Raw genomic sequence first — 15,044 nt, 5'->3', positions numbered from 1 at the left:
AGGCTTCTATATATACCATTATATTTAAAAGATTACACACTATTACCAGGTTGGATTTATACCAGGATTGATTGAATAGAAGAATGTGATCAAAAGAGATGAATGTCTAGATTTGGATTGTAAAAACATCATTAGCAATATGGCAAATTGGGAAAGGAATTTGAGAATAGTGGATAGTGTCGGGATAAATTGGTTAGTGAAGGGGATCAGGATTGAGAAGGGAAGAAAATGTAGCTAGGGCATGTATTAGTGCAGATGGTGGGATTTGAGGTCATGGTACTCTATGGTTACATGGAAGAAAATGGTTAAGGGTCCTAAAGCATAAGAAACAATATTATGATAAAAGATTATGTTCGTAAGCATGAAAGTGGAACTTTTGTGGGTGATGGCAAGATCATGGATATGACTGTTCCTCTGTCTTGCTGGAGGAGAGGAATAGATAGATCATGGAAGTAGAATAAATTGAGAAACGAGATTCCCTAATATGATTAGTTGGGGTAGAGAAAGGAAGACTGTGGTCTAGGCAGTCAGCTTACTAAGAATGTCCAAAGGTAGATATTGGTCATCTGTTTTTTAATTGGATGGTTAAATTTGAATGACAAGAAATGCTTATTGCTTAGTGGTGGTGATGAGGAACAAGGAGCATTACAGTTAAAAATGGGGTCATTAGAAGGAAGCAGATGATTAAGACTTCAAGGCCATCCATGGAAGGACTTCATTTCAGGTGATAGCAATTGTGTACTTTAAGATCCCTTGAAGACCACCTCAGAGCAGTCTTAAGCAAGGGAAGGTAATATTTTAGAACTGGGGAGGTTGGGAGCCTGGTCAGGAGGCTGGATGTATAGATGTCTTGGGAGGGTTTTGGGGTTTTTAAATTTTTTTTTTTAATTCCCTTCCTTCCTTGTCACCCACCCTTACTGGGAAGATAAGCAATTCAGTATAGGTTGTACATGTGTGGCTAATGCAAAACAATAACATAGTAGATATATTGTAAAAGACTGACTATATTTCCCTCCCTCCTATCCCACCTCCCACTTGTTCTATTCTCTACTTTGATCCCTTTTCAAAAGTGGGTGCTTCCAACTTCCCTACCCCCCAGCCTGCCCACCCTCTCCTCATCCCCCCTTCTCATCCCTATCGCCTCCTACTCTCCTGGAGGGTGAGATAGCATATTTAGTGTGTATTTCATTCCCTCCTCAAGTCAAATTCAATGGGAATAAGGTTGACCCATTCCCTTTTGCCTTCCTATTCTTCCCCTCCATTGTAACCATTTTCCCTTGCCTCTTCTGTATGAGATAGTTTACCCCAATCTGTCTCTTCCCATCTCCTCTCATTATATTCCTCTCTCACCTCTTAATTTCACCTTTTAAGTATCATCCCTTCCTGTTAAATTGGTCCTATGCCCTCTATCTATGTATACCTGTAAGCATATACACACATTCACATATGTATTCATATGCCCATATATCCTCATATATAGACATATATCTATTTCTATTCCCTTCAACTACTGAGAAAAGTTTCATAAGTTGCAATTATTGTTTTTCCATGTAGGAATGTTAATAGTTCAACTTTGATAAGTTCCTTATGTTTTCTTTTCCCTGTTTACCTTCTCATGCTTCTCTTGCTTCTTGTATCTGAATGTCAAATTTTCTATTCAACTCTGTTTTTAAAGCAAGAATGCTTGAAAGTCCTCTATTCCACTGAATGACCATATTTTCCCCTGATACAAGATACTCAGTTTTGCTCGGTAGGTGAGTCTTAGTTTTAATCCCAGCTCCTTTGATCTCCGGAATATCATATTCTAAGCCCTTTGATCCCTCATTGTAGAAGCTGCCAGATCCTGGGTTATCCTGATTGTGTTTCCACAATATTCAAATTGTTTCTTCCTGGCTGCTTGTAATATTCTCTCCTTAATCTGGGAATTCCGGAACCTGGCTATAATATTCCTAGCAGTTTTCTTTTTGGGATCTTTTTCAGGAGGCCGGTGGATTCTTTCAACCTCTATTTTGCCCTCTGGTTCTAAAACATCAGGGCAGTTTTCTTTGAGAACTTCCTGGAGGATGATTTCTAGGTTCTTACTTTGATCATGGCTTTCAGGTAGTCCAACAATTTTAAAATTATCTCTCCTGGATCTGTTTTCCAGGTCAGTGGTTTTTGCCATGAGATATTTCACATTGCCTTCTATTCTTTCATTTGTTTGGATCTGTTTAACAGCATCTTGATTTCTCATAAAGTCATTAGCTTCCATTTGCTCCAATCTAATTCTGAAGCAATGATTCTCCTCATTGAGTTTTTGAGATTCTTTTTCCATCTGGCAAATTCAGCTTTTTAAGGCATTCTTCTCCTCATTGCCTTTTTGAGCCTCTTTTGCCATTTGAGTCAGTCTGGTTTTTTTTTTTTTAAAGCAATTGGGGTTAAGTAACTTGCTCAAGGTTACATGGCCAGGTGTTTCTGGGTGGGTGCTAAGTATCATCCCAGCCGGTGCTCTTACTGGCTGTGTACCTGGCCACCCCAGAGTCAGTCTGTTTTTTAAGGTGTTATTTTCCTCAGTCAGGCCGTTGACTCTCATTTCATAATTTTCTTTCATCATTCTCATTTCTCTTCCCAATTTTACCTTCACTTATTTGCTTCTTAAGGTCCTCTATGGCCTGTAACTAGCTCGTATTTTCCTTGGAAGCTTTTGGTGCAGGAATTCCTGACTTCACTGTCTTCTTCCTGTTCCATGCTTTGCTCCTTTTTGTCCCCAAAATAGGAGTCTAATGTTGGAATCTTCTGTGTGCTTTGTTTCCTTTGCCTGGTCATGTCACCCCTCAGTCACTTGACCCCTGGCCTTTTTGTCACAGTATGACTCTGCCACCAGACAGGGGAGCTTTCTTCCAAATTCTGGGGTTTTCTCAGCTGCCGGAGGTATTAGATGGGTGCCCTCTCTGAGGACTCCACACGTTTTGGCAAACTGGACACACACCCGAGGACCTCCACCCTAGACTGCAGTCCAGATCCAAGCAGGTTAAAGCAAGAGTGATTACCTCTCAGACAGGTGCTTGGTCCCGCTACACTCTGCAGGCCAGGAGCCGAAGCTGCCATGTGGTGCTGGCTGGCTCTGCTGGCGCGTCAGCGGCTTCTCGCCCCGGGGGGCAAAAGCCATGCACTCCCACCTACTGGGTCCCAAAGTCCAGACTGCACTGACCTCTCACTTTGTCCTTCGCATCTATGTGTTGATAAAACTGGAAAAGGCCACAGCTGCTGCTGATCTGGAGTCCCTCTGGCCAGAGACTAGTCAGGCCCGCCCTGGAGCTAAAGCCTTGGTGTGGGGCTAGGCTCGGCTCCCAGAGCACTGTGCTGGGCAATTCCTGCTGGGCTGTCCTCAGTGGGGGGTTAGCTTCTCTGTGTCATTTTGTGGGTTCTGCAGCTCCAAAGTTTGTTTAGAGTCTCCTTTTTACATGGATTGGGGAAGGTGGAAGCTGGAGCAGCGGGGAGGTCCTGCTTCTACTCTGCCATCTTGGCTCCACCTCTTAAATTTTTTTTATTGAAAATTAACAGGCGTCAACAAAAGAGTAAGTGTTTTGCTTTGGGCCCTGAAATTATTCTGTTGTAGATGGAATACAGTTAGAAACAAATTAAACTAGAAGTTGTAAGCAGAAGGGAAGATAGTCACCTCTTTGAGTTAAAGAATTTATATTAGTTAATTTAGACACTAAGTATCCAGCATAGTTAGTGTTTTTGTTTCTTTTGCATTTCTGTTAAGTGGAGTGTTTCACTGTTTATCCTAGAAACAGTAAATTAATTCACTGTATTCATCTAAAAAACAATTTAAACATGCTTAAGTGGATTTGTGATTTCATCTGTCAATAAATACTAAAGACCTACAATGTGGCCAGGCACTGTGCTAAACTGCTGGAGGTAGACAGAATGGCAAAAGTTAGGCCCTGCTCTCAAGGAGCCCACAGTCTAATGGGGAGATGACACATGAAAAAGTTGAAAAGTGGAGAGGAAGGGGAAGCAGCGTATAGGGAGCTTGATGAAGTGCAGAAGAGTATAGCAGAGTAGCAAATATGGACTCTTAAAATTAGGCCAGTAAGTTGCAGAACAATTGAAGATGTGCATTGGGAGACAGTGTTTCCTCACCTGAAATTCACTATGGGTCAGGGTCTCAACCCACAGTTTAAGAAGTGCTGAAGGGGGCATGAGTGGAAAAAGTTTAAGATACCCTGCGTAGAACAACAAAATCAGGTTTAATCAGAAAAACAAGCTCCACTGTCACTTCTTGTGCAGAAGTCATTATTGGAAAATAGACTAGTCTATTTTAGCTTACCATATTTCTCTCCGTTGACTTGAGTCAATGAAAACATAAAATTTTGTATTAATACTAACATGTAAATATACATCTGAGATATTGAATGTTTCATGTATGTCTTAAATCTTTGATGTGAGTTGAGCATTTAAAAGGCAGAGCAATTAAAGCCCTGAAATCTCTGCTGTGGTTGAGTGATAGAAGTGTAAGCTTCTTTTGGTCTGGAATTCCTGCCTAGGTCATTTCTCTGCAAAATTCAGAATGGGCTAGAAGTTGGAATTGAGATCTCCTCTTCTCCCAGGGTCTGAGCCATACCATTATTGCTTGCCTTTGAACTTTTTTGTCTTGGTACAGTCTAAGGCTTGCAACTGTTCCTTAGCATCACCCCTTACCTTTGATCCCCTCTTCAGTCTGCCCTGGATATTGACTTTAGGTGGGGCAAGAATGCAGTGCCCAGTATGGGTCTAGTACTTTGTCTTGTCCTAGTCCCTGGTTGCTGTAGTATTCCATTGGTGTGAGAGAGGTATGCTCTGGACCATGTGTTTACAGATATGGGGAAAATGACTTGCTTATGACTTTTTCTTGGATTCTCTCACTAGGATTCAGTTTGGTACATTTTCTAGATATGTTTGAGGAATTTTTGTGGAAAGTTTGCTGAACAACTTCCTGCTATTCTGCCATCCGGGATTTACCCTCCTCAAGTCAAATGACTTTAAAACTTTCATATACTGACCCCAGAATTGCAGATTTAATTTAGTCCTGCACCTTTCAGAGTTGTTATTTTGTAGATTATATGTTTACTTAAGTGATATTGGCACTGCTCAAAATATTTTGTGAACAGTTTTTGAAGTACTTTGAGTGTATCATTCATTTGGCAGTAATAAACATGTGATACTACTGTATATCATTGTTTAGAATATTCTCACTAGTAACAGGTGTTTTGTCCTTTTGAATATATATGTTTTTGGAATCAGTGCCTATTTACAGAGATTTTGCATATTTTTTTTTAATGGGATGTTGCTAAATTTTTGTGTTCCTTTTATCCTTTGAGTAGGATATATAGTTAGCATAATGTCTTGCACATAATAAGAGTTCAGTAAATGTTTGACCTCGGTGAAGTGATAACTTCTTAGATTAAGATGTCTTCTTGATAGTTTATAAGAGGAAATAATTGGCTTTGTGTTTTTTGCTGTGCCAGGAATGGAGCATGCATAAAGTTTATTGAGTCTTAGGTCTAGAAGGAACTGTAGTGATAGTTTCATCCATTTATTTTATTTTAAAGATATGGGAGATGAGTAAATGAGTCTGAGAGATGAGTAAATGAAACTTACCCCGTCACAGTTAATAGCAAAGCTAGCACTTAGAGACTCAGTACGCTTCCACTGTAGTATTTTTTTCCATTATACTTCATGTATGTGATCTATCTTAGTGGTGCTGATATTAAAGTAACATATATTCTATTACATTGGGATAATACTTCTGTAGTCATGCTTTATTTCTCTGACTATATCTTAATTGTAGCCTGATGCTAGGTACATGGTAAACATTCAATGAGTGATTGATTTTATTTTAAAAAGAAGGCAGTCTTTTTAAATCAAGAAGGTATGGCTTATGGAATGAAATGATTTAAGGACAGTTGTGATGGTGTAAATCAGTACACAGAACGAAACCCAGTAGTTCCAAACCCAGCAGTTATCACACTCATTTCAAAACAACATTCTGTACAAGTCCAACACATGAAATAGAATAATTTCTTGGAGTTATGTTGGAGTGTCAGTTTGTGGTGATGTCCACTTTTTGAGGACAGTAGTACTTTTAATGGTGATTTATATGATCTTTTTTGTGAGGGTGTAAAGAAAAAAGCCACTGTGACTCAATTATATCCATGTTAAGTGAGTGTAACATTAACTTTATATAATTGGGCCCTATTCCACAAATACAGCCTTATTTTTCATTCAACCAGACTGTGTTCCCTGGATATTGTGCTTAATCTCACATAGCTTTTCTTAAACAGTTTTCCTCACCTAGAATGTTATCATCTCTATCCAAATCGGCCACGGTCTTCTTTAAAATCTTCCCTGGTTATTGTAAGTCACACTGATTTTTTTTTTCTTTCCCCAGAGTCCTAATATATTTAGTTACAAGCTTCTGTATTTTATCCTACTCTGGTGGTATTTCCTATAACATCTGACAAATGTTGGGCATGTATTAAACCTTTAGTAAGTACTTAGGGAAATGAAGTCACTGCTGCTGTTGTCTCCTACATGCCATATGTCTTTGTTTATGGGTCCTTAAGTCATTTTTACTACTCACTTTCCCTGTGATTACCTCAGTTGAGTTACATGGTTGTTCAAGTATCATGTACTTATCCGTTATTGCATATTTGATTTCAAACCCATCCTAGACATGTGTGATAAACATTTCTTGAAGGCTTTGGTAGACTAGGTTATATTCTAGGATTTTTTCTGACCCTTGATATTCCATTGGGCCTAGTACTTTATAACTATAATATACTATTATATGTATTATACATATATATTTATATATACATAACTATATATAATTTATTACTACAATATACTATTATATATAGTTTATAAGTATAATATACTATTATAACTTTAAAAATGAGGTAACATAATGAATGAAAGCTTGAAAAGCACTATATGTCAGTTGTTACATTCCTTGTTACTTGCTGTAAATTAGAGTACAACAAATTTAATTTTTTGGGAAGAAAAATATAAAACATTTAACTTGGATCTGCTTTTAAAATTAAAACTAGGGAGTATGTAATTTAAAAAATTTTTTTTTAATTTGATTCTGTTTTGTGAGTAATTAAAAGATGACAGGGATAGAAAAAAGAGGCAGAGATGTTTAACACAGATGATTGCCATAGCCATCTAATCTCTCACCTCAAATTAATTGTTTTATACTGTCATTCTTGCTTAAAAACTTCAGCAAACATTTTTTGGTCAACATAATAAAATTTTTCTAATATGGAAAAGTTAAAACAAGAGCATATTTACAACTTACTGCTTGTCTTTTTGTTTTATAGATCGTGAAGATCAGTCGATTCTTTGCACGTAAGTAAACAAATAATAAACTTTCATAATTGTCTTTGATAGTAAGAGGAACTTAGCCAGTTTTCCTGAGTCAATTAAAATCATTGGTAGTTCTTTATTTAAACTTTTGTTAGATAAAGAACTAAAAAAAAAGGCATCAAGTATTGTATTGAAGAGGGAGTAAAGATCTCTTAATAATAGGACAGGTATTTATATTTTTTCCACTCCTTTCTTTTCAGTCTTTTCAATCAATAAAACATTTCTTTCTTATCCACTTTTTCAAATGTCAGATCTGGGTCTTAAATCTTGTATTCTATAATTTTATCCGGTTAGCCACCAAGTTCTGAAGGGTCTTCCTTCAATTTTTACATAATCTATACTATTCTCTCACTTTCCCACTGCCACCATTTATAGGTCAGTTCCTCATTCAGTCATTCCTCATTTGTAATATGTTCCTAGAGATCCTCCCTGCCTTCAGTCTCTCTCCTTTTTTAGTTCATTATTCATACTTATACCAGATTATATTCCTCCTAAAATGTTTGGTTAGCCACTCCTCCATTGAAGAACCTATAATATTATTTCCCACCTTCAGGATGGTGATGTGTATTGTGATCATGGCATATGAATACTGTTCAACAGCAAGGGTTGACTGATAAGAAAAGACTTAGAGGCTGTGTGATAATTGTCTTGAAGTATTTGTAGAAGAGGAATTGCATTTGACCCATAGAAGACAGAAATTAGCTGTAGCACTAGAAATTGCAGAGATGCAAATTTAGCCTGGTTTTCAAGGAAAACTTCCTAATAACTAGAGGTATCCTTAAGTGAAAGGAAGCTGCTTTGGTAGGTATAGTGGCTTCCTTCCTACAAGAATTTTTTGAGCAAGAGCTAGATGACTACATGTTGGTTTTGTTGTGGATGGGAGGAGGTTCTTGTTTAGTGAGGTATGGGTTGGACGAGATGGGCTATAAGATTCTGTGGTGTTATAATTGGAATTATCTGTAATTGATAGGGTGGCACTACCAACTGTTTCTTGTTGGACACTCATCAAGGGCCAACTCCAGCACCTAGCTGGATGTGGAGAAGTACCTGTTGCTTAGTGTGCCTGGAATAATCCTAGGATAACCATCAGTGTCAGGGCTTAAGGTGAGGAAGAGACTTCTGCTACTCATTGTGCCTTCCAAATTCTTCCCATTGGGAATACAGGAGCTCCCTCCAACATTACTTGTCTCCTGGACCACATACTAAAGAATCACTGCCCACTTCATTTGGGATACTGCCCTAGGATCATCCCCAGCATTAACTTGGTCTGCCCCCTGTAAATAAGAACTCTTCCATCTCGTGCTCCCACAAGGCTTTCTCCAGGACAAATAAGTTTACTCACAATTAACAAAATCCCTTTGATCTTTAAACTTTTTTCTCACTCCTTCCATTATCAGGCTTAAGTTCCTCAATCTACACCATTTTCCATGACCTGCTCCACCACTTCACCTCATGTACACACAGAGATAGGAACACACTTGACTTTGACATTACCTACATGTGTTCTACTTCTTTGATCACAAACTCTAAAATTTTTTTTCTGATCATAATATTTTATCATTCCATCTTTCCTTATGCGTAATACCCTAGTAATATTAATAACTAACCCCATTTTTTTTTATCCTTGCTATGACTTCCATTTCCTCCACCCCTCAATTCTTTCCCAGGCTATCAACCTTGTACTAACTAACTTCTCCTTTCTTCTTTAACTTGACCCCATAGTGAACCAACTCAAGTCAACACTATCCTTGCCCTTCTGTTCTGTCATGCTTTACCAAATCCTATCAGTAGATCATTTCCAATGTCTGCTTGTTTTGCTCCTATTCTGAATGGAGCTACAATAAGGGAAAGAGTCTATTCTTCTCTAATCACTTTGCTATTTTTTTCTCCACGGTAGCTGTTCCAAACCTTTTCATATCTTCTTAAGCCTCACATAGTATTCCCTCCTACCTGCTTAGCTGAGAATGGTCTCAAAACTCTCTTCCCTCTCCTCCTCGTCTCACATAATTAAAATGTTTTCCTTAGTTAACTCCTCCTTTACTCCATTCTCAAATGAAGATTTGACCCTTCTTCTTTCCAAAGCCAATCCCTCCATATGTTTCCTTGACCTTATAACTGCTCAATTTTTCCATAAATTGCTTCCTCACTCTTTAATCTTCTGTCTCTTCCTATCTCCTTACTTCTAAGAATCCGGCAAACATACACATTTCACCAATACTTTAAAATACAAAACCCACGTCATTTTATCCTACAATCCCCACTGGCTATGATTTCTTAGTTGCCAGATTCAGTGGCTTCTCAGTCCTGATCTTTCTTGACATTTCTGCATCACATGATACCCAGTGACTTATCTCCTGGATACCTTTTCCTTTGTTGGCTTTTCTGGCATTGTGATCTCCTGGTTCTCCTCCTATCTGTCCAAATAGTTCTTCTCATTGTACTTTGCTGGTTCTTTATCCATGTGATCCTAAAGGGATCCCCCAAGAATATACTATCTCAGTTGGTGATCTTATCACTCTCATTGATTCAGTCATTATCTCAATGCAGGTGATTCATACAGATAAATAGATAACCTCAGTCTCTTTATAGACGTTTGCTTCTTTACCTGTCTCATCTCAAACTGGTAGGCACCAGAAACTCAACATTTCATTATTTCACTCTTTATTTCATTAACTAATTATTTCATTCTTCTTCCCCTTCTCCATGCTCCCCATTTTGAACTTTCATATTAGGATTGAGGTACCATCATTTTCTTGGTCACCTGAGCTTTCAGTCTTTATACCATCCTTCACTACTTACTCTTACTCACCCTACTTAGTTAATCCATTACCATATTTTGTCCTTATTGACTTTACATCATCCTTTTCTCCACTCATAAAGCCACAATCCTAGTTTAAGCCCTCATTACCTATCACCTGTATTACTATAATACCCTGCTTCAGATCTTTCTCCACTTCAATTCATTCTATACTCAGCTGCCAAAAAGATTTTACCAAAGCATGGGTATGACCAGGTTATCTTTCTCCTCTGTAGATGCCAGTGTTGCCTTAATATCCCCAGGGTCAAGTATAAAGTCCTTAGTTTATCTTTTAAAGCTCTTCTGAACTTGTCACCTTCCTGCTTTTTCTGTTTTTTTTTTACATTTTACTCCTTTCCATGCACTTAGTGATCTAACTACATTGGCCCACTTGCTGTTCCTCAAACATAACATTCTGTCTCTTTTCTCTGTGCTTTTGCCTTGGCTGCCCTCATGCCTAGAATATTCTGTTCCTTTATTTTTAACTCTTAGTTTCTCTGACTTCCTTCAAGATTCAACTCAGAGCCCACTGAAGAAGGTTTTTCCTGGTCCCCCCAATTGTTAATGCTGCCCCTTTCAGATTACCTTCCATCTATATCATGTATGTATTTTGATATAAGTACGTATTGTCTCCCCCTTTAGAATGAATACTCCTTAAGGGTAGAGATTTTATTTCTTCCTTACTTTGTATTTTCAGTGCTTAGTATGTTTCCTAGAACGTAATATTTATTGACCATATGACTACCCTGACTTTAATTGTTAGGAAGTTTTTCCTTAAATCAAACCTAAATCCATTTCTCTGCAACTTTCATCCTTTATCCTTTGTTCTGCTTGGCCTGAGAGGGCAACTAATCTCTTTTCCACATGACAGCCATTCAGCAACTTAAAGATGGCTGTAATATCTCTTCCCTACTTCCTACCTGATGTTCTTTTCCCTAGGCTCAGGATTCCCTGTTCCTTCAGCTTATCCTTATGGCATGATCTGCAGTTCTTTCATTCCCTGGTTACTGTTTTCTGGACATAGTATAGTTTGTCTCTCTTCCCCTGTGATTGAATATTTTATATGTCCCTATCCAGAGCAGAGAATTGTGGAACTCTTCTTCATAAGGAACCTTAATATACTATCTCTTTTAATATAGACTAGGAGAACATTAGCTAACCCCCTCCTCCATGTCTTTTGACTTTTTTTTTTCATTTGTTTTCAGTCATGTCTTACTCTTTGTGACCCTAATTTGAGGTTTTCTTGACAAAGACTCATGCTGAATCAAAGTATGATATGGCACATCCCATAAAAGTGAACTAACATCTTAACCCACCCCTAATACTGAAAATTTGGTTAAATTCTTAGTACAGTTTTGGTGGAGAGAAGTCACTGGAAAAACGATTTGCAAACTTTTCTGAAATATTTCTCTTCTGTAATGTGAGACTGACACATTGACTTATACCCAGAAGCAAGGTAACAGTCACTGTAGAGATGGAAAGATGGAATAGGAGAAGAGTGTGGGTTAATAAAGATTAATTTCAGAGTTTATCCTTAGTTATGATTTCTTTTTTCTTTTTCTTTTTAGAGGGGGGAAGGCAGGGCAATTGGGATTGAGTGACTTGCCCAAGATCACAGGGCTAGTTTTGTGTTAAGTGTCTGAGGTCAGATTTGAACTCAGGTCCTCCTGATTCCAGTGCTCTATTCACTGCGCCACCTAGCTGCTCCTCCAGATATGATTTCTTGATGATTTTTTCATGTGCTCTGATTCCAGAAATTCATGTTGGAAAGAGAGAGAAATAAAACTAAAGAGACTTTATGGAGTAGTTTCATTTTGTGCATATTTTAGGATATTACTTGAACTAATGAATGAAAAAAACTTTTATTAAATGCTTATTTTCTGCCAAGCCCTGTGCTATAAATATCAAAACAGAACAGTACCTGCTCTCCTTTTACATTCTAATAGGGGAAAACATTGCATGAAGGGAGTGGTGGTCCTGGAAGGATATGGTGATCTTGGAAATCACAGAAATAGTAAGATGGATAATAGTAAAATTGATTGACATGCTCCTTTCTGAAGCAGTGGTTGAAATCATTTGAACACAGCTCTAATGAATGGGAGGTTGGTGCTTGTTGGCTGAATAGTTGCCTGGAGGATAAGGAAATATGATCCCATAGCAGGAGTTCAGAGTTGAATTGTTTAATTCCTCCTTGGGAATAGGCTATGGAAGTTTGTTTTGAAGAGCATAACACCAGCAGTAGCAAGAGAAGAGATAACTAGAATAAAGAAGACTTTTAAAGTTGATTACAGTTTTATAAATTGCTATATCACTTTTGGTACTTACCACCATAACTAGATATAATATTAACTTTAGGGTCTAATCTCATTGAACTAGATCAGGGTGTTCCCAAACTTATTTGGCCAATTGCCCCCTTTTCAAAAAGAAAAAAAAATACTCAGTGCCCTCTTAGAAATCTACTTTCTTTAACCCTTTAATGGCTTTCCCCCCAAAAAAAATTTACTTCATTTCAAAAAAATGTAAATTTTTTTTTTTTTTTGAAAATAACTCATTGGAATGGAACTGAGATGGTGGCGTAAAAGCAGGAATTTGCTTGAGCTCATCCCCAGGTTATCTCCAGTATTTGTAAAAAATTACTCTAAACAAATTTTAGAGCTACAGAACCCACAAAATGACAGAGTGAAACAAATCTCCCACAAAAGGCAGCCTGGCAAGCCAACAGGAAGGGTCAGTCACATTGTGCTGGGAACAGAGTGCAATCCTGCATGGACTGCACCCTCACACATTGGCAGTGCAGACCTCTGGGGACTGAGTCACTGGCAGCTGTGGCGATTTCCCAGACTTTTCAAACCACAAATGCCAAAGAGAAAGTAAAAGGTCAGTGGGGAAACTGTTGGACATGGGTAAAAGAAGAGTGCAGTCTGACCCCTGCTTCCAGGGCAGAGGAGGTGGCAATGGCTGCAGCAGCATTGGAAGTGGTAACAGCCACATAGTGGTGGCTGCTTCAGGAGCTCCAGACTAACAGATGGTGGAGGAGACCAAGCAACTGATCAGAGGGAAATTGCAGGAATCTCTTTACTGGTGCTAATCCTGGATTCTCTTGCTCTGCCCTGCTTGGATCTGGGTCTTGGGTGGCAGTCCTGGGGTGAGGAGGAGGAAGATTGGAGTGGCAGAGCTTATGGCGGCTGTGGAGAGGAAATCCTCACAGTTCTGACTCAGGTGCCCAGAAGTTACTGACAACAGCAGTGCGAAACCCCAGAAATTTGGGACACAGCATCTCTACACTGGAAGTAGAGTTCTACCGTGGCAAAGAGCTCAAAAGTCAAGTAATTGACTGGGAAAATGAACAGAGGAAAAGAAATGTGACTGTAGAATCCTTTTTTGGTTTCAAAGAAGAGCAAAACATAGAACTAGGAGGAGACAACAAAGTCAAAACTCCAGCATCAAAAGGCTCCAAGAAAAATATGAATTGGTTGCAGGTCATAGAGGAGCTCAGAAAGAATTTTGAAAATCAAGTAAGAGAAATAGAGGAAAAGTTAGGAAGAGAAATGAGAGTGATGCAAGAAAAATCGTGAAAAATGAGTCAACAGCTTGCTAAAGGAGACCCCAAAAAATACTGAAGAAAATAACACCTTAAAAAAATAGACTAACTCAAATGGCAAAAGAGGTCCAAAAAGTCAATGAGGAGAAGAATGCCTTAAAAAATAGAATTGGCTGGATGGAAAAGGAAGTTCAAAAGCTCACTGAAGAAAATAATTCTTTCAAAATTAGAATGGGGGGGAGAGGGGCAGTTAGGTGGTGCAGTGAATAGAACACTGGCCCTGAAGTCAGGAGAACCTGTTCAAATCAGATCTCAGACACTTGACACTTACTAGCTCTGTGACCTTAAGCAAGTCACTTACCCCCAATTGCACTACCTTCTTCCCTTCAAAAAAAAAATTAGAATGGAGCAAATGGAAGCTAATGACTTTATGAGAAAACAAGATTTAATAAAACAGATCCAAAGAAATGAAAAAAAATAGAAGACTGTGAAATATCTCATTGGAAAAACCACTGACCTGGAAAATAGATCCAGGAGAAATAATTTTAAAATTAATGGGCTACCTGAAAGCCATGATAAAAAAAAAAAAGAGCCTTGGGGCTGCCAGGTAGCACAGCGAGTAAGAGCACCAGCCCCAGAGTCGGGATGACCTGGGATCGAATCCGGGCTCAGACACTTAGTACCCACCCAGAAACACCTGGCCGTGTAACCTTGAGCAAGTTACTTAACCCCAATTGCTTAGGGGCAGCCAGGTGGCTCAGTGAGTAAGAGCACTGGCCCAAGAGTCGGGATGACCTGGGATTGAATCCGGGCTCTGATACTTAGCACCACACCCAGAAATAACTGGCCATGTAACCTTGAGCAAGTTACTTAACCCCAATTGCTTTAAAAAATAAAAAGAAAAGAGCCTAAGCATCATCTTTCAGGAAATTAACAAGGAAAACTGCCCTGATACTCCAGACCCAGAAGGTAAAATTGAAATTGAAATAATCCATTGTTCACCACTTGAAAAAGATCCCAAAAAGAAAATTCCTTGGAATATTATAGCCAAATTCCAGAGATCATAGGTCAAGGAGAAAATGTTATAAGCAGTCAGGAAGAAACAATTTGAGTATTATGGAAACACAATCGGGATAATACAAGATCTAACAGCTTGTATATTAATGGATCAAAGGGCTTGGAATATGACATTCTGGAGGCCATAGGAGTTAGGATTAAAACCAAGAATCACCTACCCAGCAAAACTAAGTACAATACTTCGGGGGGGGGGGGGGGGAATGGATATTCAATGAAATAGAGGACTTTCAAGCA

At 38.6% G+C, this 15,044-nt stretch overlaps 1 protein-coding gene across 3 annotated transcripts in view; it reads left to right on the top strand.

Moving 5' to 3' along the window:
* The window catches only part of MYH10 (myosin heavy chain 10), a 214,955-nt gene that overhangs the window by 45,110 nt on the left and 154,801 nt on the right, over window positions 1-15,044 (top strand). For all 3 annotated transcript variants that reach the window (XM_069104170.1, XM_069104168.1, XM_069104169.1), the window contains exon 4: window positions 7,350-7,377. In XM_069104170.1, the coding sequence (XP_068960271.1) occupies window positions 7,350-7,377 (28 nt within the window). The remainder of the gene's footprint in view (window positions 1-7,349; window positions 7,378-15,044) is intronic.

The sequence above is a fragment of the Petaurus breviceps genome, unplaced genomic scaffold, assembly GCF_028583685.1.
Source record: "Petaurus breviceps papuanus isolate PSGF00001 unplaced genomic scaffold, PetGlider_PUasm1.0 673, whole genome shotgun sequence".
Lineage (NCBI taxonomy): Eukaryota > Metazoa > Chordata > Mammalia > Diprotodontia > Petauridae > Petaurus > Petaurus breviceps.
Note: the sequence above shows the minus strand (reverse complement) of the source record. Positions and strands in the feature narration are given on the sequence as shown.